The 25,170-nt window shown below is 43.1% G+C and overlaps 1 protein-coding gene across 2 annotated transcripts in view; it reads right to left on the bottom strand.

The window, feature by feature from the left end:
* Positions 1 to 11,479: 11,479 nt before the first annotated feature.
* Positions 11,480 to 25,170, bottom strand: part of LOC126212965 (uncharacterized) — a 97,152-nt gene continuing 83,461 nt past the window's right edge. For both annotated transcript variants that reach the window (XM_049940490.1, XM_049940491.1), the window contains exon 7: positions 11,480 to 13,076. In XM_049940490.1, coding sequence (XP_049796447.1) covers positions 11,599 to 13,076 — 1,478 coding nt within the window. In that variant the 3' untranslated portion in view covers positions 11,480 to 11,598. The remainder of the gene's footprint in view (positions 13,077 to 25,170) is intronic.

Here is a 25,170-nt window from a genome sequence, read left to right as displayed (position 1 = left end):
CAGTCACAGTTACATTCATCATTTCCACCGGAAGATAGCGATGGATTTGCAGGTATGTGTGCAAACTGAGGAAGTAACTTAATGAACCATGATCGCTGCACCTCAGAACTCTGACCATGCTGAAATGACGGTCGAGTGGAGGATGATTAAACTTTGCTATCAGCACACAAGTGACTGCCCTTTTCCACTACTATAGACATATTCGTAAGGTACAAAGAACGAAATACAAAAGGACTGACACGTCAAAAAGAGTGAGAGGTAAAGTATTTAGTGCTCGTTCCACAGTATCTAACATGAAAAAGTGCTCATAACTCATAAGGCATGCATTTTAGAACTTCGTTTACTGGACCGTTTCTCTCTGATCGCCCTTTATAGAAGTGTCCTTCTTATTCTACTGAACTGGCTAATGCGCTATATTGCAGTATCAGTAGCTTCAGAGACATTTAAGCTTGCCTCTCCATTACTTAGTACTTACGTATTCCACTTTTTTGCGTATTGTTTCTTCCTGACTAATGTTTCAAACTTCAGTCTACTCTTCACCACTATTAAATTGTGAGCTGAGTCTATAACTGCTCCTGGGTATGCCTTACAATCCAATACCTGATTTCGGAACCTCTGTCTGACTGTAACGTAATGTAACTGGAATCCTCCTGCATCTCACGGCCAGCATGTTCTCCAGACATAAACCCTAGCGGACATGGCTGGGACAGATTGAAAAGGGCTGTTAATGTGCGACGTGACCCACCAACCACTCTGAGGGATGTACGCCGAATCGCTGTTGACGAGTGGGACAATCTAGACCAACAGTGCCTTGATGAACTTGTGGATCGTATGCCACGTTGAATACAGGCATGCATCATTGCAAGAGGACGTGCTACTGCATATTAGAGACACCGTTGTGCACAGCAATCTAGACCACCACCTCTGGAGGTCTCGCTGTATGGTGGAACAATATGCAATGTGTGGTTTTCATGACCAATAAAAAGAGCGGAAATTATGTTTATCTTGATTCTATTCCAGTTTTCTGTACAGGTTCTGGATCTCTCGGAACCGAGGTGATGTAATACATTTTGATGCGTGTATCTACAGGCAGATAGGATTTGCAAACCTTTTAGCATCAAATGCTAAGCATTGTCCTAACAGAAAGCCTGAAGGTAGTACTATTTGACCTCCACTTACAAAGTCAATACCGACTTCAGTTGCTCATATCTCTGTTTTAAGTATGTGGGTATTTGCAAGTAACTTGAACCCTTCTTAAGCTGTTTAAATGTGTGTTTATATCGTCGAAATTTTTTGACACTGTACCATACTGGCTCTATTCACTCAATGAGTGAATATATTTACTGTATGTATGATTGAGGGTTTGCAGAATAGTATGACGTATTTATCATATCTGTAAATATCTTGCATAATATTTGTTTTGCACTGGTGCTCTTTCAATGAAAGACAAATACACATTTTAAATAACTTTGTTTATTAACATTTTATACATGCACAAAATAAAAAAAACAATTGTTGACACATTTCTTATTATTCTTTCTATCTTATATCCCTACATTATTCTTTAAATAATTGGTTTTTTTATGCTATAAATTCTGCTTCCATTGTGTTCAATCCAACAGGAGTAACGACGTATCTCCGTTCTCTGTCTGTAAACCAGGCTCTACAGTTTCAATATTTATGGGATTATAGTAGCAGCCCTTGGTGCTGCAACCATACATATGTTTACATATTGTTCTAAATCATCTTGCATGCTACATTCACTTACATAACATACAACATCCTTTAGTAACGCTTTCACATATACTTGCCACCGTATTTGTCTGTTGCAATCCGTAGTGCACTGCATAACCAATACAACTTCACGACACTTTTATACAGGTCGATAATGGTTGCCTTATTGCTACAGATGTTCATGTGAAGAGGAAGTTGAAAAGGATCGTAGTCTGTTGTCATCAACCTCTCAGTTTGCTTCATCGGCAAACAATGCTCGCCCTAACTCGTATCTGTAAATTGTGTTTTACATTATGACGGACATCCTCAGTTTCTACTATAACTTCACACTCACGATCTCATGCTAATCCTACATTTACATGTTTTGAATCATAAGCTGACATGTATGTACTGGTAAATAGTAGCATTCTGAAATGAACTGAGAATATCATAGAGCTGTATGGTTTATATACCTCTCTGCAGTATAGATGACCTCGAAATCCCAAGACTTAATGCAATAACATGCAAAAATTATATAGCACGACGACAGGGCAGTTAACACACTTTCTAAGCAGTGAAGACATAGTGAAAACGATACTGTGCCACGACTCTCGTCGGTAAGTACTATTTCAGTATTTACAGTCCAGTTCACTTCAGGATACAGAGACCAAGACCATGGGAGAAGCATAACTGATAAATCAATTGTAATTGTTTGATGAAATTATGACATACACCTCAGGATCCAGAAGACAGCCCCTGGGTAATTACATATGCTGATGATTAAGCATGCACATAATCGAATCAGCACGTGTGAGGATAAAGAGATCTCTGGAGTTATCATTAGATTTGATCATCATGTGACGTCACAGCAGCGGGCAGGACATGCAGCTGCCTCAAGGGTTTTGCAACATGTGACCCTGTTTCTGTTATGATAATACTGAGGCCATTGAAACTGGAATATTTAGAAAGCGACATTGAATTGTCTGTAAAAAGAACACTCACCCCATGCTTAAGATAAGCACATCAGCCTTCTACACTGCTAATCCATTTCAAGATCCTCTACTGATGTCTGGGGAGATCGAATCCTGTCTGCATGAATGGGTCCTTGACTAGATGCTTGTTGACTATTGATGACGGATTCCACTGAATTGTCCGTAAATGGTTGACAATCAAAGAGGACACAACGAGGTTTTCTGCTGCGCATGATGAGGGTTTCCTTGATTTCAGGTGTTGATGTTCTGCCTGTGGAGCATCTCGATGACTGGCCAGCTGAGGACTCTTCAGAATGTTCTTCCAGACCCTTAGGAGAGCTGGTTTCTTAGAGCTGGGGGTGGGATGATGCTGAGAACAGGAAGTCTTAGAGCGATTGTACTTTGAATACATCCCATAATACCTGATTCAGTTGGACATCTATCTTCTTAGTATGAGCACTATTGATCCTGATCGAATAGTAATCTTCAGCAACAGAGCACCTATGATAGGGTTAGAGCTATGGATCTCAAAACACGAGCATTAGCTCCCCATAAGATACCACCAAATTTTTGAAGACTGTTGTTTCTCGTTTTGACTTTAGGTGCTACTTGTAAGTCAAGAGTTCTATCTAGCGCTGTTCCTGTGTATTATGGTGTAATGCAGTACAACGAGACTTGGTCTCTGAATCTGTCTTCTGCATAGATGTGATGTAGATACAATTATTTTCTGTGGATTTAGGTGGAGCCACTATTTCTTGATGTATACATCTAGGACTTCAATATCAGTGGATAAAGAGGTTTCAGCATCATAAACGTTGAGGCTCTGAGCCACCAAGCAAATGTCATCAGCATAAATCAGTTTTTTTGAAGACTTTTGGTAAGCTGTGCATGTACAGACCAAAGTGGTAGTGGACTCAGAACAGACATTTGAAGTAAACTATCATTTGGTTTAAGTACCCTGCATCTGTCATTGTGAGAATGGATATGAAATGCTCTATTGCTGAGCATGTTGTTAAGTAAGTCCTTAAATTTACGACACAATCGTGAATTTCTAAAGAAGTGCTTCTCACCAAGCAGGGTCGAGAACAGCTGATAGGGCCAAAAAGGCAGCTACACTTACTAATTTCTGCTCATACTCATTTTCGATATAAGTAACTAGAGAGAATGTCTCTTCCTTAAATTACTTTCGCTTCTTAAGCTGGGCTAGCGCCTTTATTCTTAACGAAAGAGTGTGTTTCGATTGTTACTATATGTTGAGAGTTGCACTCTAAACTTTGTTGGTGTATGGTCTATGGAAAATGTGGTTCATTAGTCAGCATGGTACGTTTTCATTATTTCTATTTGCTTATTTCTTTAATATCTGAAAACAGTTTACTATTCACATTCACCCGATAGGTACTTCCCAATTACTTACACAGTTCCAAGATATGCTATTAGATGATGGCGTTCAAGCCTACAGAATTCATAGCCACATTGTATTTACCATGATTGGCATATCATCACGCAATACTACGTAACTTTGTTGAATTTGGTTAAATCTAAGGCAATTCCCTGTTTATTTACAAGCTAACAATAGTTGATTGGCAACCAAAACGTGTAATGAATGGTAAAGCAATGTGTTTTTGCGAACAACAAAATTAAAAGGTTTCGTAATTAAGTTTTAATGTTTTAGAAATTCATAAGATCACTTAATGCAGCTCCTGATAAGTCAGGTCTTAATAACATGTGATTAATGTCAAGATCATTCGTCGACTACTTCAGACTGACTTTGTTAAAGAATGTCTGTTTCTGAGTTGCTGATCCCAATTACAGTCACTGTTGACAGGGGAGAGGTGAAAATGAAAATATTTGAGTTTAGTACAAGCAGCAATGTGCCTTACCAAACGAGTTAATCTTTGAACGGAAATGCGCTTAATGATGTAGTGACGCTGTTCATCTTTAATCTGAGACTCTTATTTGGTTTGGACACAGCGTGTGATCCTGGCGGATTGGAGGACGATGTTATTCTTACAGCTGAGTCCTGGCATTCGCCTTATGAGTGGGTTAAAACCTTCCTTTAAAAAAGCATCACCTGCGATTGTTTGTCGATCGTTATGGCATTTTGTGTCCTGTTACATTGTACTAGTAGTCTTTAAGACTAATTCTTAGGAACTAATCTCTAGTATGATACGAAGGGATTTGTAACATAACCGTGTAAGTCAGAGGTAAGTGCCATGTTACGTAGGAGAAACTGCTGTCTGAATGGTGTAGTGGTCTATGTCTTTGTATAGTCAATAGCATAGCTACAACATATTTAGAATTTCTGCTGTCATGACATCACATATGTTTTGTTTTTTGCTAATTTAGTTATGTCAGTTTTATCTGACTGAAGGTAATATTACAGATAGGGAACTGGTCATGGATGTAAATGAGGTGGGAGATGTAACTGTGCGAGATCAAATTTGACAGTGTTCTGAAATATCTAAGTCGAAACGAGGCCCAGGGAGTAAACAGTCTTCTGGCAGGATTACAGGCAGCCTCGGGAGAGCCGGCCACGGCGGAGCTCTCCCACCTGTTGTGCCAGGCGTATGAGACAGGCGAAGTACCCACAGACCTTAAGAAGAATGTAATGTTACCAGTTCCAAAGAAAGCAGTTGCTGGTAGGTGTGAAAATTACTGAACTATCGATTTAATAACTCGTCGTTGTAAAATACTAACACAAATTCTTTACGGAAGAATGAAAAAACTGGTAGACGCTGACCTCAGGGAAGATAAGTTTGGATTACCGAGAAACGTGGGAAGATGCGAGGCGCAACCTGACCAAATGGAGGGTCGGTTGGTAGGACACGTTCCGAGACGTCGACAGGTAACCAATTTAGTTTTGAAGTGAAGTGTGGGTGAAAATCGTAGGGGAAGACCAGGTGGTGAATACAGTAAGTAGATTGGGATGGATGTGGGCTGCAGTATGTACTTGGAGATGAAGAGGCCTGCAAGTTATACAGTAGAATGGAGAGCTATTTTTAAAACCAGTCTTCTCACTGAGGGGCGCAACAACATCTCTCTGTGTTATAACATCTTATTTTCCAGTTGGCGTATTTCTTCATTGTTTATAACAGTCAGAGTACCTCTGAAGATGACGTGAGGAATACATATTTATTTAAAGTAGGGGTAGTTGAAGATCACAGGTTGGTGCTGAAGGATAGATTTCGTGGATCCACTGTATTTTAATCTACTCGACTTGCTTAGCGAAGATTCCTGCTTGTTTGTGAAGGGGCTGACCTGCTCGTTAATTCTGCCGCATGTCGGGCCCTGACAACAGTACGCAGTGTCGTCTGTGTACAGGGCTCTTCTTTCGTTCCTCGACCTTTAGCGATGTCAGCCGTGTTGTTGGTGTGTAGCAGTGGAGACGTGACTGTCCCACGTGGCGTCTCTGCTTCTGGCTTAATACTTGTCGAATGGTGATCACCAAGCAGCGCTTGTACTTACCTGTTTCCAGCAACGTTTTTAGTAAGTTGCACACTTTGGCATGTGAAGTTCAAAACTAGCGTTTCAAAGAGCAGCCCAGCATGCCACAACCAATTGAAGGCGCCTTCGCCGTGCACGAGAAATCGTGCTGGCGTTGCGCCTGCCGTGTTGCGTTCAGCCTGCGTCGCTCTGCTGCTCAGTCCTGGGACCGGGTCGCCTGTGCTGTGGTTGCCGCTGAACCCGGCTTGTTCTTGTGCGATTATATTGCTCTATTCCTTTAATATTTTTAGCCTGTCTCGAAAGCTTTCCCTGTCACTGAGAGCACGGTAACCTGTGATTTGGTGTTGTTCTTTGGTCTTTCGGGTTGGGAAATCATCTTGATTTTATCTTGCTTCTATTTTAGAGAGACTATTTTCAGTTTCATGGCCGCGATGAAGAAACGTCTGATGTGTTTGAGGCAGGTGTCTTGTGAAAGGAGTGATTTATTCTGTTATCTTGCAGTGCCTCCAGTCTCTGAGCTGCTTTCTTTCCATTTCATATTCGTCAATCTTATAAAGTAGTGGATGTTAAGCGGCTGCATTCGGATTTTCGAGTATTATTTCTTCGTCGGTTTCATCGAATTTTGGATACCGTGGATGACCGTGAATGTTTTTCTAGCACTTTGAGGAACTTTTTTGAGGTCGAAAGTAATGAATGACATTCTCATCTGCTATTAAGGATGGCTTTTCACAAATGGTGTGCTATGACCTGTTGGAACTTTTTTCCAAAAACTACTGCTATTGTGGGACCTAATTCTTGTGATTACCTCGCGCATCATTTGGTGGGTTTCTCTTCTTATTAGGTCATTGAAAACGTTGAAGCCAATCGTAGCATATCCATTTGGTTAATGCCGTATGGTCTATAGAATTTCCCTACTGTTTATTTTTGTTTCTTATGTACGTCAGGAGTCTTTCTCTTTGTTATTTTCTTCTTAGGGTAGTTTTAGGTATAGCAGGGTGAATTGCTTACACTTGTGTTTGGTGATTACAATGTTATAAGGATTGGTTTGAATAGTTGATTCGTTAGTTTTTGTGTTAAAACGTATCAATCCGAATTTTTCGACTATCCGATTTGGTGAGTTTATGATCGTTTTAAGTTTTTTCCTAGTTTTTGTGGTTCACAGCATAATAAATGTGCGGTATTCGTTAGCTATGCAGTCGACAAATTCAGTGTAGCTTCAGAATCTGGGTAGCTATGTTGTACGTAGTATATGTTCTAAGATACAAGTGACATAGTGATTGGTAAAAGGCGGCGAGTCATTTCTGAGTCTTGCGTGATTCAAAATTGCTACAACAAGTTTAATATCTTTCTTGTTAAATTTTTCAGCAAATATCGCAGATCTAGTACTGAGTCTCCTGTTCCTTTAGCTGGGTAAAATGAGAGTATATAATTAATGAGATCAGTTGGCAGTTCCTTGGCAGGATACATCATTGTGGTGTTTTATATAAAAGACTCTGAAGCATGTATCTCAGATTCTACTATGGTCTGGTTTGCGTGACAGATACAGTTATCTAGATTGATTTCTCTACCTGCTCATGGGGTACGTGCTGCGACTATAATACCAACTTCTTTCGCTCTTATTATGCCTTTAGGGAGTTTGTTTTTAGAGCAGAAACCCAGTGTGTTGACAATGCAGATAGTGGCAATATCTTTCTTAGACTTGAATGTGAAGGTTAATTCTTGCTTCCTGGTGTCTCAGGCTAGGTTGGGCATAGGCCTCCTTGTCTATCAATATGGCGATATAGACGTGGATCCGTGTTCGCCCAAGAAAGTAGTAGGAGCTTTTTAGAAACTGCTGTTATTATTTCCCTTCTTGGACGAAGACCGTGATAGTTTGATCAATGCGCTTAATGTTTTCAGTTTTGTTTGCTGAGATAGGCTGTTTTGGTCTTTCTTTGCGATTCTCATCACTATTAACGTTATCAGTGTTGCAGCTCCTGCATTTTGGTGCTTCTTGTTTCGGGTCTATTTTGCAATTAAAAATTCGATGTGCTCGACTACGTTCTTCACATTTCAATTTATATCGCAGCTTTTCGTGTCTTATTGGAAAGTGTTGCAATATGGACGTTGCTGTTATTGAGGAGGTAGTGTTTAAATAGTCCAACCTTGTGAGGTACACAGTGCATTCTGAAATGGTGAACAAGTAGCTTGTTAGTTGGTTCTTTGTAACTATACATGACTGGAAGGAATAACGGGGAATTTTGATTTAGTTTCCCGGTACCTTTAGGTCCCCTTCAGTTTTTTCGTTTGTTGTATCACGGTCAAAATTGGTTATCACAAAGGCGAGCGTGAGTCTGTGTGGTTTCTCTTTTGCTTAGTGTTTGGCGTGCGGTGTGATTTCTGTTATTGTTGCTTCAGATCGGTAAGTAACTCAAACTGTTCTCTCGGGTTTCGATATCTGATGGGTGTGTTGTGATGTTGGCAAATTTTTTCGGATTTTTTGTGAACGACTTGGTGGCCCAGGCAACTGTTTTAGTGCAGGTTACAACGATTTGGCGGTTTCTTTGGCACCTTCTTAGTTTATAGTTTATTGTAGGGTTTGCTAAAGTGCCATAAGTTGTGTTAGATGTGCTTTAACTCTATCTGCATCCAACCAGTTGTAAACCTTGTTCTTCGTGAGATGTATTTGGATGAGTGTAAACTTTTTGTAATTGGAGTATCGTGTTTTTGGCGGCTTTGCCTGTTTACTTCGGGTTTCTTGTCCGGGTTTTCGGCTAGTTCGCGTAGCGTTGCGTTTCTGGAGATCTGCTGGAGACAGAGTTCTCTACTTCAGTCTGGTGCGCTGAAAACTGTTATTGCACATCGGAAACAGGACGATCCATAGTCCCCACGCCCTGCTTGAGAACGCTCGCAATCAGTGTTGAGTTCTGTGCCTTTAGCCTCGGCAGATGCGAGTTGGTCGTCCCTGTCTCAAAGTGTGGCGGTTGTGCAGACTGCTGATCCTAAGTCTGAATCGCTCTGACAATGCTGCGTTTGACGACAGTGGCGCGAGTTACGCATGATGCACTTTGCAGGGGACATTGTCTGAGTAACACGTGTGCTGTCGAACAACTACGTGCATGTAACAACAGTTCAAGCAGTTTCGGCTGCGAGAATGCTTGTCCCCAGATATATCAGAGAAAGGCTCTTAATAGGTATATCGGTTGCAGAAGTTAATGCTTGATACCCCACGAGTGAAGGGGTTGTAACAGGTGATTCCCTGACCACCCATATCTTCTCGCTGGTTCGCCTTTTTGAAGACCAGAACTTGACAGCAGCGGCTGTAAGCAGCAGCAGGGAGTGGCCAGTGGTGGGGCTTGCAGTCCTCTCCTACTCCTGATTGGCTGAAAGGGCCACGTGTAGAAGGATTTCGTGGAGAGGCTCGGAGCTCGGGGAATCGAAAGCTGGCCGTCGGCACCCGTGTGGCCGACGTGGCGGGTCGCGGGCGCTCTGGAGCGGAGTTTGGTGTCGCGACGCACAGTGTTCTCGAGTTTCCAAACGCCTTCTCGTTTGCGCGCACCCATTACCGCTTAAGAACTTTCCTGTCGTTATCTGCGAATGTGGCATAGTAATTAGTGTGGGCGTTTACGGCGAATTGTAGCTCAGGGGAAACTCGGTGATGTTAGCTAAGTGGCAGTGGTGCTCCAACTCAAGTGACTGACTTGGCTGGGGGTAATTGGATAGCGATAATCTCAGTTTTTTATCCAAATCTGGGAGTAATGTTTTTTGAGTGACCGTCTTCCTGTTGAGTTTGAACTGTGTATTTCGTACAGCCAGTCGAAAGTAATTTCCTGGGCTTGGCTGTGAATGTTCCCAGTACTGCGGTCGTAACTCGGGATCTTGCCTGGGGGTAAGTAGGTAGCATGAGGGCCGTTAACTACTGGCTTTCGAGCGATGAGGTTCGATACTTTCCAGCGGCTCGGCTGGCGACCACTGTGTCGGGCTGACTTTACGCGTGTCCCGGTGGTGCAGGACGCTTGTCTGGGTGGGCCGCTAAGCGCCCCCAGTGCGCCCCGTGTCGACTCTGGCCGCCACCACCTAAAGAGAAGGCCGCGGCGCGCTCTTGTGGCGTCACGCAAAGCGGGTCAGGATTGGCTTGGCGCTGCGCTGACAGAATCGAGGCGCACGGCCTGCAAATCCTCGTCAAACGGTTTTACAGAATGTGTTGAGCTGCCGGCGCCCCCCTGCGGCCAGGCGGGCTGCACCCGGCACCTGCCTCCCTCGTGGCGCTGCGGCCTCTGGTTCCACTGCGTCCAGTACGGAAATCGCGGTTAACACTGCGGACACCTGCTAAGTGCGCGATGATGCCTGTACTTTCACAATTCACGAAAATATTCCACGTAGTACTATTTATCACAGGATTTTCAGTCGGGCTGGATACTAAATTCACACAGACACTCCTTTACTTTGCTCACTCAGGTTTTATTTGAACAAATGGGAGATCGTCTATGGATTACGAATCACAACAATTTCGGCGTACTGTGTGCTTCTAGTGAAGCTACTATGGCACATGTTTTCCAGGACTCACAGTACTGGCACAAGTTTATCCTTCCACAGTACTGTTTCTGTAAATACGCCTTTAAGTAATGTTCCTCCTTGCTCAAGAGTGGCACATGGAACATTAACTTTTAACATCTGCCATAGTACCCTTACAAACCTCTAGCTTAACAAATCACCATCTTGTCTCACAAACCCAATAATGCTAATCTCATATAACTCTGCCATTCGACACTTTGCGTCCACTTCAAGCCACATTTCACACAACAAGTCATCTGTTACTTTATTACCATACCTGTTTGAGCCACTCTATGTAATCGAACCACTAATAAGCTGAACAAACCCATTTACACTTTCATGCACACACCACTTCAGTCATTGGCCCCTCTCTTTTGATTTTATAAGTACCTGAATGTCTCTTGTCATGGTACTTGAATTACAAATCATGTAAAAGTACATCTTTCACACACATATGGAAAGTTTTCTTGTTTCAGACAATGTTATATACTAATATCATACATTATACATTAATAAAACCGACAAACTGTAAAGACAGATCCTCGAAGGAAAACGGAGAAAAAACGTCCTACGAAGATGTGTCCAGAAATGCACCATCGCCACGGTAGATGACACTGACGAACGGGAATTCCTCCGACAACGTGCTGCGTTTTCCTTGTACATAACAGGCTGTGTGATTGACGCAGCCTATTGTATACACGAAGCATTTCCCAACAATTTTAGTAAGTAGTGCATTACAATAGGTAGAGAGAGGCTACCACTCACAAATAAGCACACAGCTATAAATGAAGGAGACGTTAGGAAAGAGAAGTACTGGCTGTACGATATCAGATTTAATGACATTTAATATTGTCATACCAGGTAGAGTCCATTTTTATTGCTGGGCTTAATGCAATGTAGTGTGGAGACAGTTATTTGCGAAAAATACTGAAGGAGGCTACAGCGAGGATTCTGAAAAGGGAGACTGTTCATTGTTTCTCCTGGCCAGATTCCTCTCGGCTGCCGAACACAGCTCTAGACCTGCAGGGATGTTGGTTGGGTTCCACCAAAGAAGTATCCTGTTCTTCAGTATGGGGAGCGTCGTTCCATTGCAAACGAAACACACAAAGAGCACTGGTCCTTGCACCATCGTAACTAGATGCATATAGTACACTAACTGCGCTATTCCCTGAGCCTGGTGGAACCCAATTCTAATAATAATTCCTGTTCCACTTATTATAATGGCCTTAACTGACATAAAAAGACATTGCTTCTTTGAGGCAAATTTCTTGTTATCAACAATTTTGAGTTGCCGCATGGAGCACCGAGTACGTAGGTACATGTATCCAATCAGTCCCAGACAAACCAAGTTGAATGCCACAGACAGTGAAATCCCTGCAAGGACTACTATACGACTGTAGATCAGGTAATATTTACTCGTCTTTTCCAAAGCAACAGCTGCCACACATACTATACTCCACGGTATAAACACACACAGCACCTCACGACAGAATAACTGGCTTAGTTCAGCAGGTAGTAGCTGGTCAGGAAGCCTGAGATGGCGAACACAAGCATACATCTGGTAGCAGAATGAGTTCAGCCAGATACAGCTGAGAAGTGTGAGGGCGCTGTCTATCAGCACTGCTGTAGGTAAGTCAGGGACGCCTGCCATACGATACACGACCTCAGAACACAGGATCTGGGTTATGCACGTGATCTGAAAGGACAAGAATATCTTTCCAGGCAAGTTGCGTAACTGGGGAAGGTACAAGTATACTCCGGCAGTCGAAAAACGGAAAATTATATTTACCAGTACAAATGAGATTTCTAAAGGCTTCAAGCTGTCGATTTTGAATTCCTTGTATTTCAAGGTGGCGTTGTTCAAACTGTTTTTGTAGTTCAGTGTTTGTTCTGTTACCTTTTGATACAGTACACTGCGACTACTATGGTATAATCCAGAAACGGAATTAGTGAACGTACAATTTTGGGAAATCCTAATGGAGGAAAAGTCGCGACACTTTAGCAACAGAATAGCTCTGGAAACAGAGCAGATGGCGTCTGTAGCGTTCGACTGCAGACATGATTGATCGTCGGGACTCTCGAAATAGCAGCGAGCATCGTGCACGGACTGTATCATGCTAAACGGGACGTCCTGACAAATGCTGTACGAGTTGACCGCCATCCAGGCCAGCAGGCAGAGGTTGACGTTTATCCTCTGCGTGTAGGCCAGGTAGCTGGTGACGGGTATGTGGGGCGACCTCTGCACCACGTCGTCCCACAGCTGCTCGCGGCACTGCTCGCGCTGCTTCACGGCTTCCAGTGGCAGGTCTTCCAGCGGACACGTGGGGTGGTCCAGGGCGTTCACCAACAGCTGCACGCAGTCAGTGCCCACGGAGAGCGTATCGTGGCTTCTGTCTTCCAGCTGCCACTCCTCGTCTGCAAGAAAACGACAGCAAGTAGGTGGTGGCCGTACACTGCAGGCAGCTGAATCCAAAGTCTTCTCTGGATGACGAGCCCGGGCGTCGTTTACCCACATTATCCAGGTTCAGTTACCCAGAAGTATGTAAGGCGGCATGTCAACACAAAGTAAGAGTATTAACAAAAAAATGGTTCAAATGGCTCTGAGCACTATGGGACTCAACTGCTGTGGTCATAAGTCCCCTAGAACTTAGAACTACTTAAACCTAACTAACCTAAGGACATCACACTCATCCATGCCCGAGGCAGGATTCGAACCTGCGACCGTAGCGGTCTTGCGGTTCCAGACTACAGCGCCTTTAACCGCACGGCCACTTCGGCCGGCAGAGTATTAACAAAGACAGGTATCATTGTTACTATGCACGTCTATTTCATCTACAGGGTGCCCAAGAAGTCCCTGCATCGCTCTTGACATAGTAAAAATAAGGAAGTAAATAGGTTTTATTGATAGTCCTGCATGGAAAAAAACAATGTTATCAGAATTATATTTTTGTTTCAGCACTGCAGTCTTTGAGTTCCGAATCCATCTTGTAAAGGAGGGATTAGTGGAAGATTCGTGGGTTCATGAACGTCCGCAGATAGGAAAAACTATGTAAGGCATGATGAGACCATTTGCCTCAGTCCCCCTCGTAAAGTAGCCATGCCTGATTGAGATAAATGTCCTGTATTTTTAGGCTGTCTCAAAGACAGACCAGATATTGGAGGCAATAAAAAGTGACAGGAAACGTGTGTCACCCACTCTTAATCAGATGAGCAGTCTCCAATGAAAATCATTTGCAAAAGAGCAGTTGGACTTCAAGCATCTTCTTCAACAATGCACGACCACACTGAAAAAATACGAACACGAAAGGATTTAGGCCCATGTTTGTTACTGAATTATCTGACAGTAGTGTGGAGCAACGATTTGTAACCTACCGTACTTTGTTGTGGCGACTTGTGCCATGTCTCGCTCAAGACTGTTGTTTACTTATAAATGTGCCATATACCACTGTTTGCTCAGGAAAAATATTGTTTTCTTGTCTAAGGAAAGTACCCATTATCAGCAAGAGTTGGAAAGGAACCTACCTCACCTTATGTGGGCCATTGTGTGATCAGAATACCTGTTAGGACCACATTCTTTTGAAGCTTACATGAATGGGAACTTCCATTTCTCTGTACAACAGAAGTTTTCAGTATCTCAGCTCCATGACAAGGCAATCACGGATCTTGTGTGGTTGTAGAAGGAAGGAGCTTGAGTCTCGTGTTGTTGTTCAGCTGTGTGGGTTTCTTAATGAACAACTTATTCTCGGATTGTATTTGGTTCTGCAGCATTTAAAGCCACATTAAAATGGTTACCACGAAATCCCAACATTACCACCTCAACAACCTTTTGAAATCGTCATGACAAACTTTTGATCTTACCACGCAAATAACTGAATATGAAGAATAATAAAGCCTCATGTGGCTCAACGTTGAAAGATTAATGGAAAATTGACACAAGTGTTGAGGAAGTCTTTCTAAGCAGAATTACTAGAACGATCCGCAATAAAGCAAGGGGGACAGCGAGACACATAGATATCTGAGGAAGGTGTGATCGTCCATACACTGATCCGTTGGATACGTATTTTTTTTTATATCTAACTACGTCCATATAGAATATACTCTTTTGACTTAACTCCATAGGCGTCCTGTACATAGAAATAGGATGGAGGGTGAATTCTCGTCTTTGTGATATTTCACTTTCCTCCGTGAACTTAGTGACCCCATCACGCAGCGTAAAAAAAAAAGTGATGGAGCATATTTGTCACCAGTTAGTTTCGTTAGCACGAGATAGTCGAGAAATAGCACAACAAAATACAATAACTGACGATTTTGGAAGTACCTTTACCACAATGAACGATTTACTGTTAATACTCTGTTTGCATACATTCAAAAACACGCAAAAATGTAATTACTTCGTCTCATTCGTACCTTGTGTAATGATAATGATGCAGCAATAAATGCAATTGGGATATATATGCCTCAGCTGCTGAGTGGATGAATGTGGGATTACAACTCCAGAGATTTGGGATTCAGGCATTGCTCCCGAGATTCCTTCTGTCACTTATCTCTTCTTTCACCTCTGATTTATGGAAATCGAAAATTTTGGAACTGTAGAATTGTTCGGAGACCCAATAATTAACTTTGTCCCACAATTATTAACTGGGTAAGTTAGTTCAAAAGTAGGAAGACGGCGAGTGACGACAACCTGCAGTAGGAAAGCACTGTGGTGACCAAACCAGGCTTCACCTTGATGACGGCTTTACCTACTGCATTCTGAGAAGTCCTGATGGTCGTTTTCCTCGAGCACTATTCCTGTTCAGAGTACAAATCAAAGGAGAATGATATTGATATGCTACACATCATCCAATGTATACAGGGTGAGTCACCTAACGTTACCGCTGGATATATTTCGTAAACCACATCAAATACTGGCGAACCGATTCCACAGACCGAACGTGAGGAGAGGGGCTAGTGTAATTGTTTAATACAAATCATACAAAAATGCACGGAAGTATGTTTTTTAACACAAACCTACGTTTTTTTTAAATGGGACCACGTTAGTTTTGTTAGCACATCTGAACATATAAACAAATACGTAATCAGTGCCGTTTGTTGCATTGTAAAATGTTAATTACATCCGGAGATATTGTAACCTAAAGTTGACGCTTGAAACCTCCGACATTCAGTTGCGTCTTGTAACAAACACGGGCCACGGTTGGCGAGCAGCATCTGCAGGGACATGTTTACGATGACGACCGTGTTTACGAGTGTGGCTGTAGTGCACTGTTGTGGTTTGGTCTAGCTGTCGCAGTGTCCGCATGTAGCGCTTGCTGCTATTGTTATTCTGCATTCGTCTTCGCACGCAGACCAACTGTAGTACACCGTGTTACCAGACGTCTGTGATAGTGTAGTGTTGTAGGAACTGTGACCATGGTGTATTCGAATTCTGAAAAGGCGGAGATGATACTCATCTATGGCGAGTGTCGACGAAATGCAGCTGAAGCCTGCAGGGTGTATGCAGAACGGTACCCGGACAGAGAGCATCCAACGTGCCGCACATTGCAAAATAGCTACCGCCAACTGTATGCAACAGGTATGGTCGTAGCACGCAAACGGGTCCGTAACAGGCCCGTCACAGGAGAAGCGGGTGCAGTTGGTGTGTTAGCTGCTATTGCCATGAACCCACACACGAGTACACGGGACATTGCGAGAGCCGGTGGACTGAGTCAAAGTAGTGTCATGAGCATACTGCATCGTCACCGCTTTCACCCGTTTCATGTGTCGCTACATCAGCAATTACATGGTGATGACTTTAATCATCGAGTGCAATTCTGTCAATGGGCATTAACAGAGAATGCGTTGCAGTTCTACCTGTTTACCGATGAAGCGGGTTTCACAAACCACGGGGCAGTGAATCTACGGAACATGCATTACTGGTCCGTGGACAGTCCTCGCTGGCTCAGACAGGTAGAGCGACAGCGACCGTGGACTGTAAATGTATGGTGCGGAATCATTGGCGACCACCTTATTGCTCCTCACTTCATTGCAGGGGCCCAAACAGCTGCAACATACATCGCGTTTCTACAGAATGATCTGCCAACGTTGCTCGAAAATGTCCCACTGGAAACGCGTCGACGTATGTGGTATCAGCATGATGGTGCACCTGCACATTCCGCAATTAACACTAGGCTGACCCTTGACAGGATGTTCGATGGGCGTTTCATAGGACGTGGAGGACGCATAAATTGGCCAGCCCATTCTCCTGATCTTACACCTCTGGACTTGTTTCTGTGGGGTACGTTAAAGGAGAATGTGTACCGTGATGTGCCTGCAACCCCAGAGGATATGAAACAACGTATTTTGGCAGCCAGCGGCGACATTACACCAGATGTACTGCGGCGTGAACGACATTCATTACGCCAGAGATTGCAATTGTGTGCAGCAAATGATGGCCACCACATTGAACATCTATTGGCCTGACATGTCGGGACACACTCTATTCCATTCCGTAATTGAAAACGGAAACCACGTGTGTACGTGTACCTCACCCCTCATTGTAATGTACATGTGCTTCAGTGAAAGAGACCAATAAAAAGGTGTTAGCATGTGGACGTAATGTGCTGTTCCAGTCTCTTCTGTACCTAAGGTCCATCACCGTTCCCTTTGGATCCCTACATAATTCGGTGCTCTCCGATACACACGATCGAACAGCGGAGGAGTGGTACTCAAGCGTCAACTTTAGGTTACAATATCTCCGGATGTAATTAACATTTTACAATGCAACAAACGGCGTTGATTACGTATTTGTTTATATGTTCAGATGTGCTAACAACACTAACGGGGTTCCATTTAAAAAAACGTAGGTTTGTGTTAAAAAACATACTTCCGTGCATTTTTTTGTGGTTTGTATTAACCAATTACACTAGCCCCTCTCCTCACGTTCGGTCTGTGGGATCGATTCGTCCGTATTTGATGTGGTTTACGAAATATATCCAGCGGTAATGTTAGGTGACTCACCCTGTAAGGTTCATTGGCGTGTTGAGCGCAAATGTATACCCAGTAAGACGAATAAGTTCTGAAAGATTCTTATACACAGGCACATTCTGTGAAAGGCCGAATGCACGACTTTGTCGTAGACACTCCATTTTCTTTGTTATTCATTCCACTCCCACCACATTATCGTGTGGTGCGCAAGCTTCGGACACTTTGCTCCTCTTCAGCCTATCGAAGTTAGGCCAGTATAGCTTTTATGGGAGAATGAATAAAATGATAGGTTTCAAAAAAATAAAAGCCATAGCGTCTCTACATAAACACATGTACATTGAAGTTGATGATGGTGCTATGGTGAAGATAAGGCTCTTTCTTCTGGCAAGTCACTGGCAGTCAGTTCCCAATAACTACTACGAGGGTAATACAGTATGATGCAGGTGCCGGCCAGAAAGGGTGTATGTATTCAAGGTGTTGGAGTGGGCTGGGAAGTATGATTGACAAGTTGATGAGGGTAGAGGGAGGTGTGAGGGAGGGATGACAGTGGTCAGGAGGCTGGAAGCGGGATCATCTACATATTGAAGAGGCGTAGACTATAGGATTATAGCTGGTTGGAGTAGTAAGTGTCTACATACTATTCTGGAACAGGAAGAACCAGCCAGCTGAAGTTCCGCTCGAATAGGATACAGAAGGGGCGGGCAAGTGAAGGATGGGTATGACGTGTTGGTATAGGCGCACCAGAAGCCTAGGAATCCAGAGGATAGGCGAGAAAAATTGCTTTTGTTTCCCACGTTTATGGGACGTTTACAATTTGTGACAAAGTCTGAGGAACCTCAGAAGAGAGGGCAATGTAATCAGCTGGTAGAGGTTGCGTCTGAGACGGCGAATATGATACAGAATGCAAGGTGTTCTAAGACTGTAAGGAATGGTAAATTTTTGAGAGAGCTGAGATCCAAGCTATATTGGCGGAAGTAACACTGGGGAAATTAAGGTTTTTGGAAAGACGAAGGAAGAAACAAGATCAGGGGTTAACGTCCTGTTGGTGAAACAGCTATTAGAGCATAACCCAGAATTGTGAAGAACAGGGAAGCAGGACAGCTGCGTCAATCCATAGGAACCCTCGTGTCATTCACCTTAAGCTGTGTAGGGACATCACAGAGAAACTAAATTTGGTCGAAAATCAAGTTTGTAGCCACCAGCTTACCTCAGCATCGCCTTGTTCAGTGGGTTTTTTCCAAGTACAGAGGATGGCTGGATGATGGAATCCCCACATTGTCGAGTTTGCTGTTTTCTTAATTTGAGTTTGTTGTAAGCTGGGGATGCGTCATTATTCCAAGATATGAGAAAGTGAGAGTCCTCTGCCCATGTCAGCAAAGAGGAATGGAGCAGCAGGTCCACCGTCTTACTGCAAGCGCTTATCTTCCTCCACATAATTGGGCACTGTCCTTGCACTGTGAGAGAACTGTGACTCGGAGTTATCTGTTGAGAGTACATGACTGTAATGGATGCGTTAAGAGCTTAACATCCACATCTGACACACATGTTGTTGTCTCATGCTTTTAATAAATTTACAAGTAGATAGATGAAACAGTCAATGATCAGAACGCCTTATTGTTTGGAAAGCAATACACTTATCTTTGGCTCCTCGTGGCTGTGGCTGCGTGAACACGTGTGGTATTAATTGGGGTCCAAATACACAGGAGCTGCTGAAAACACTGAGCGGCATTACAGTGCAAGTCTGCACATGATGAGCACTGAACGTTTACTACAACTGTGCCAAATATGTGTCTGTTGTTGCCCATCGACTCTCTGTACGTGCATGCTTGGCCTAGGCTTGACTGAGTGAAGTTACGCCGGCACTGCACTCTGAAGGGAGAAATTCGTCGCTTCTCTGCAGTCGTCATGGAACTTTTGATGCCCTCGTAGACAGAACAGAACTCAGGCTGGACTCTGGGAGAACTCGTACCAGGCACTGGCAGAGCTGGAAATACTTGTCGTGTGTGGCGCCTCGAAGCTACAGGAGGAGTGGCTTACTACTTCTTTCTCATAGGCGGTGGCGATGCTGCTTAGGTGTACAGCATCTCTGCTTTCGATTGACGATTTGCTGCAGGCGAGTATCGTCGACACCACATGTGTCACCTTCAACAGTGTCACAGGCGTCATCAGTGTATCATGATACACTGAGGAGAGGTAGTGTAATGTAGAACACTGACATGAGGTCTGGTGATGAGAAACTTTATGCTTCAATTCCCCTCCCATTACTGTGGAAATACCAGCAATGCAAACTTCTTCCATCACCTGGATTCGAACCAGCTTACCTTTGAAGAGAGTACCACCACACAGTCATGTTTATGTGTGCCATGGTGGAAGTTAGGGTGAGAGAAATGATTGGTGGTGTTTATTGTAATAATTCCTTGGGTTTTTAACATAAGTGATTTTGATGTAGCAGAGGCTACACCAAGAGGTGAAGTTACCGAGGCAGATGGAGATATGCTGTTGAGTAAGATCTACAGTAACAAAAGAAGCATGGTGTGCCAGACAAGGAGCTATACAGTAAACATAATTCATTGGGACACCTGGCACTTGCCAGTTTCCTCCCAGAGATCCGAATGTGCGACTAGTGCGGAGTATTTCGCTAATGGAGGAGTCATCGTACCACTTTTCAATATCAGGCCACATGTCCTGTGGACAGACACCAGTGGTTCCCATTACCTTCTGCATTCTCATGCCTTTGAGCACTGCTGACTCTTCAGGGTTTTAGGAGCAGTGGAAAAAAGTTCCTTGAAGCTCTATCCGCCCATCCATCATTACTGATGATTTTTATTCTAAATTTAAGCAGTAGCGAGGTTCGAACCTGGGTTCCATGACGTTTTGATTAGTATACAAAGACCCTTAAATCATAGGTGAGCCGTGGGATATAAACTTGCATACAGTATAATATCACACAACTTGACTAGAGCTAGTAGGAAATAAGAGGTTTTTTTTTTTCCAGAGGTCGAAAGTAATGGAGTCATGAGCAGCCTCTCATAATAATTTCCTGAAATTGTAAGGCGTCGTGATCTCCTTCATTGCTTACATATTCCGCCCTCACAATCATATTCTGCACATCAAGGCGCTTCATTCGAGCCCAAACTCGATAAGATAAAGTCAGTATTGTATGAATTCATGTAAATGATATGCAAATAACTAATAAATCGCAAGTGCGCACTGTGGTTGAAATACTCGAGGCTGGCGTACACACATACATTCCAGACTCGATGGTCACAGGAGCTTTTAGCTCGAGAGAGGCAACTGCACCCCAGGAGGCCGGTCCCAAGCTATCTACGTCGGCCAGTGACCGCCTGTAGAGCAGACAGCATTAGCCCGATTGAAAGGACGACCCCGTGTTCGGCTTAAAAGCAAATTCCGCTACATTGTGTGGGGGCGGTTAGCCTACGCATTCTTTACACATAGCACGCAGTTTCAGAGATTTTCACAGGGAGACAGCAAACGCCAAACACCGATACTACAGATTTCCGGATTGGTCGCCTTAAACAAAACGTCATTCTCCCGTTTTAGAAGAGCAATGCTGATTGGCAGACGATATTTCTGACGCCTTGAGCTGAAGGAGTAATGGAAGAGATCGAAAGATATACCCCTTCACGTCTGGCGTGCAGAGGGGGCCATTCCGTTGTCGCTCCTGGAGCGAGAACACGTAACGAGAGCGTGCGCGCTCGTACGTGTACTCAAAGAGCGAGGAACAAGTCTCTCCTCAGTACTGCACTGGGAGAGCACCTCTGTCGAGAGCGAATCGAAGTGCAACTGTATATTGAGTCCTTGCGATTAAGCGTTGTTCACTGTCTTCACCGCCACACTTATTGTGCGATGTGAACGGACTGAGTAATAGTTAAACGCTTGCGAGCGAATTTTTGAGTGGCATCGCGGTGGACTGGTTATCTGACCGGTGTACCACGCCAATAGACTAGGAGCGAATAGGAGTCCTTGACTTCATCAAGGCGCAGGGAGAGTTTGATTGGCGAAGGTCAATCCAGATAGAACGAGAGTTATCTTATTTGTCGGCAGCGAGCGGCGCAGACAGCAGTCATCACAGCTACAGCTCTTGCGACCCCCACATTTCCTCCACAACAGTACCCTTCACTGCATATCACACGTGACAGCCTCGACCGTACCTAGCAACATTCTAACCGATAATTATTCAAGTTGAGTAGGTGCGGCTCTCAGCCATTCTGCCAAGTCAATAACAATCTGAAACTTTGTATAGAAATTTCATTAGCGAATCCTATCCTTAAGAGGTAACTTCACATTCTGAAAAGAACCCACAAATAACGTGTTCAATTCATAACTAAAAGTGCTATTGTGATTTCTCAGAATTTTTGCAAAATAAATAATAATTTTCGTTACTTTCATGTTTTTCTTACACTAACTAGCACTACTCCAGTACCCAAGTATCCCACTAGTTAAGTAAGAAATTTTGTGAATTTTATGTGTCATTTCCTTACAGTGGACGACTCCAGAAGATATTTATTGCTGAAAGTTTTTCAGGCATTTCTCTTTAGAACGTTAGGAGTGTCCGTCTGACTTCTGTAGTGGTGTGGGGGTGGAAATTGCATCTTGCAGAGGCCAAAGGGTAAAGGGTACATCTCAGATTAATCTGTTACGCAGAATGACAGAATAGCACCAACCCACACACTCACAAAATGTGTGACTTTATAGTCTTGTGTTGTAAATGCTATATTTAATTCGTTTTGTGGCGTTATAGACAAGTATTTTAAACTGGGACCAAGAGATATGGTGGTCGTATTTGTGTGACACTGTATGTACTGAATTGTCGAGCAGTCATTAGATACAGTGAGTATATCTTTAAGATATGAAGCACTGAGTCTGGCTTGTTGAGGTTGTTTGGTAACCTGTGGTTGTTATGGATGAGAGGAGAATGAATCCTTTTTCAACAGATTGTTCAGTTTATGGAAAATGTGGCAGTGTTTTTGTTCATGTGTACCACCATTCCCAGGGTTTCTGCTCTGCAGAATGAGGTGCTGGTATCAGGATGTCTCACAAGCACCCATTGGCAGTACCATCTAATTGTATGTTGTAGCAATTATCTGTGCTTTGTAGAGTGTAGAGTGACTGGGACTGTGTTACGAGACTGTAACAATTTTCATTAAAGTATAGTTGTAGCATTGAGATAACATGTGAGTGATGAAGATCTCGTTGGAGCTGATGGAACAGACATATGGATGGAATGCTATGCTGCTGCTTTGTCTTGATGTTTTATGCGGCGAAACAAGGTTAGGTATAGGTTTTAAGCTGATGTTTTGGTGTGGCTGAAGATAAAGTTGGATTGCTTTTTGGAATAGGTGACTTGGATGTTAAAATGGAAGGTGGCTGTGGCTGTTATCGTCATCTGTTGGACGATATGTGGACGTTGAAAGAGAGTGAATGTTGTGGAAAACAGTGGTTCTAAACTGGATGTTAGGGATGCGACACAAAAAACTGTTGGGATGATGACGGTGAGCTCGACTGACGGTGTAGAAAACTGTGGATCTGAACTCAATATCTTTGATGGTGAGGATGCAATGCATGTAGTTGTTGGGATGCGGAATGTAAGTTTAGTGTCGTGAATAATGCGTTTACTTTATACTTATTAGATCATTCGAATTGAGGCTGTGTAGATGATGCAGCTGTGCAAGGATTGTACATTTGGCACAGTTAACATGGGTGGTTTTACGAACTTCCAGTATGCTGCAGTAGTTTGGGTCAGCAACTTCTGGTAATCAGTGAACGAAAAACCGTTCCAAGTTTTTGTTCATTCGATGAGTTATCTGTATGCGCTGTAAATATTCATTGCACGTTATTGACATCTTCGGAAATGCCGTTTTCGACTATGTTATGGTGATTTAAAAATGGGTCTCGGTCCGAAACAAGTCATCGAATGAATAAAAAATAAAAATTTGCAACTTGGACGGGTTTTTCGTCCTACTGATGGGTGTTGTTGTTTGTAACTGGGATAGGTCAGGTGGATCTGCGATACTGGGTCAGATAGTCGTCACACAGGAAGTGTTTGTGAGATCTGTAGGCTTGGATTTGCGATTTAGTTGATTTTACACAATGGCAGCGACAACAGATCAGGGCTCAGTTCCTGATACGTTGGTCTGTTGTGGGCAAGCATCTAGTTCTGCTGGACAGTGATGCGTAAAGAAGCCGGCAGAGAAGCTCCACTGTTTTAATAGTGGCGATGGCAACTCTTTCAGACAGGGGCGTTGTAGCAGCCTGCTGGATGTTGCAAAACATTTCGAACATCGCCACGTGCTCAGAAGAGATTCGCACCAGTTTCTTTCCCCCCCCCCTCCCCCCCCCCCCATCTCGACCGAACTGCCACGACCTCTCCGATCTCTCTGGATTATCACGACCACTTTCCCCTGAAGATAAAATGGCTCTGAGCACGATGGGTCATCAGTCCCCTAGAAGTTTTTTTTTATTTAATTTATTTATTTATTTATTCTTCCGTGGGACCAAATTAAGGAGAAGTCTCCATAGTCATGGGACGAGTCAATACATGAAATTATAACACGATATTAGAAACAGATAAAATGAAATATAAAAAAAAAAACATATTCAGGTGACAAGTCGTAAACTTAAATAAAGAAAATCAACAATGTAACACTGGAATTTGCTTAATTTTTTAGCTCTTCCAGGAGCTCCTCGACAGAATAGAAGGAGTGAGCCATGAGGAAACTCTTCAGTTTAGACTTAAAAGTGTTTGGGGTACTGCTAAGATTTTTGAGTTCTTGTGGTAGCTTATTGAAAATGGATGCAGCAGAATACTGCACTCCTTTCTGCACAAGAGTCAAGGAAGTGCATTCCATATGCAGATTGGATTTCTGCCTAGTATTAACTGAGTGAAAGCTGCTAACTCTTGGGAATAGGCTAATATTGGTAACAACAAACGACATTAAAGAAAATATATACTGTGAGGGCAATGTCAGAATTCCCAGACTATTGAATAGGGGTCGACAAGAGGTTCTCGAACTTACACCACATATAGCTCGAACACCCAAAAATACCCTTTTTGAATCAGAAGAATTACCCCAAAAAATAATACGACACAAGCGTATGGAAATATGCGAAGTAGACTACTTTTCGTGTTGTAGTGTCACTTATTTCAGATACTGTTCTAATGGTAAATAAAGCAGCATTTAGTTTCTGAACAAGATCCTGAACATGGGCTTTCCACAACAGCTTACTATCTATCCGAACTCCTAGGAACTTGAACTGTTCCGTCTCGCTTATAATATGCCCATTCTGTCTGATCAAAATATCGGTTCTTGTTGAATTGTGTGTCAGAAACTGAAAAAACTGAGTCTTACCGTGATTTAGCATCAAATTATTTTCCACAAGCCACGAACTTATTTCATGAACTACGTTATTTGATACTGTTTCAATATTACACACAAGATCCTTCACTATCAACCTGGTGTCATCAGCAAACAGAAATATTTTTGAATCACCTGTAATACTAGAAGGCATATCATTTATATAAATA

The sequence above is a fragment of the Schistocerca nitens genome, chromosome 11 (assembly GCF_023898315.1).
Source record: "Schistocerca nitens isolate TAMUIC-IGC-003100 chromosome 11, iqSchNite1.1, whole genome shotgun sequence".
Classification (NCBI taxonomy): domain Eukaryota; kingdom Metazoa; phylum Arthropoda; class Insecta; order Orthoptera; family Acrididae; genus Schistocerca; species Schistocerca nitens.
This window is presented reverse-complemented; position numbering and strand designations above follow the sequence as displayed.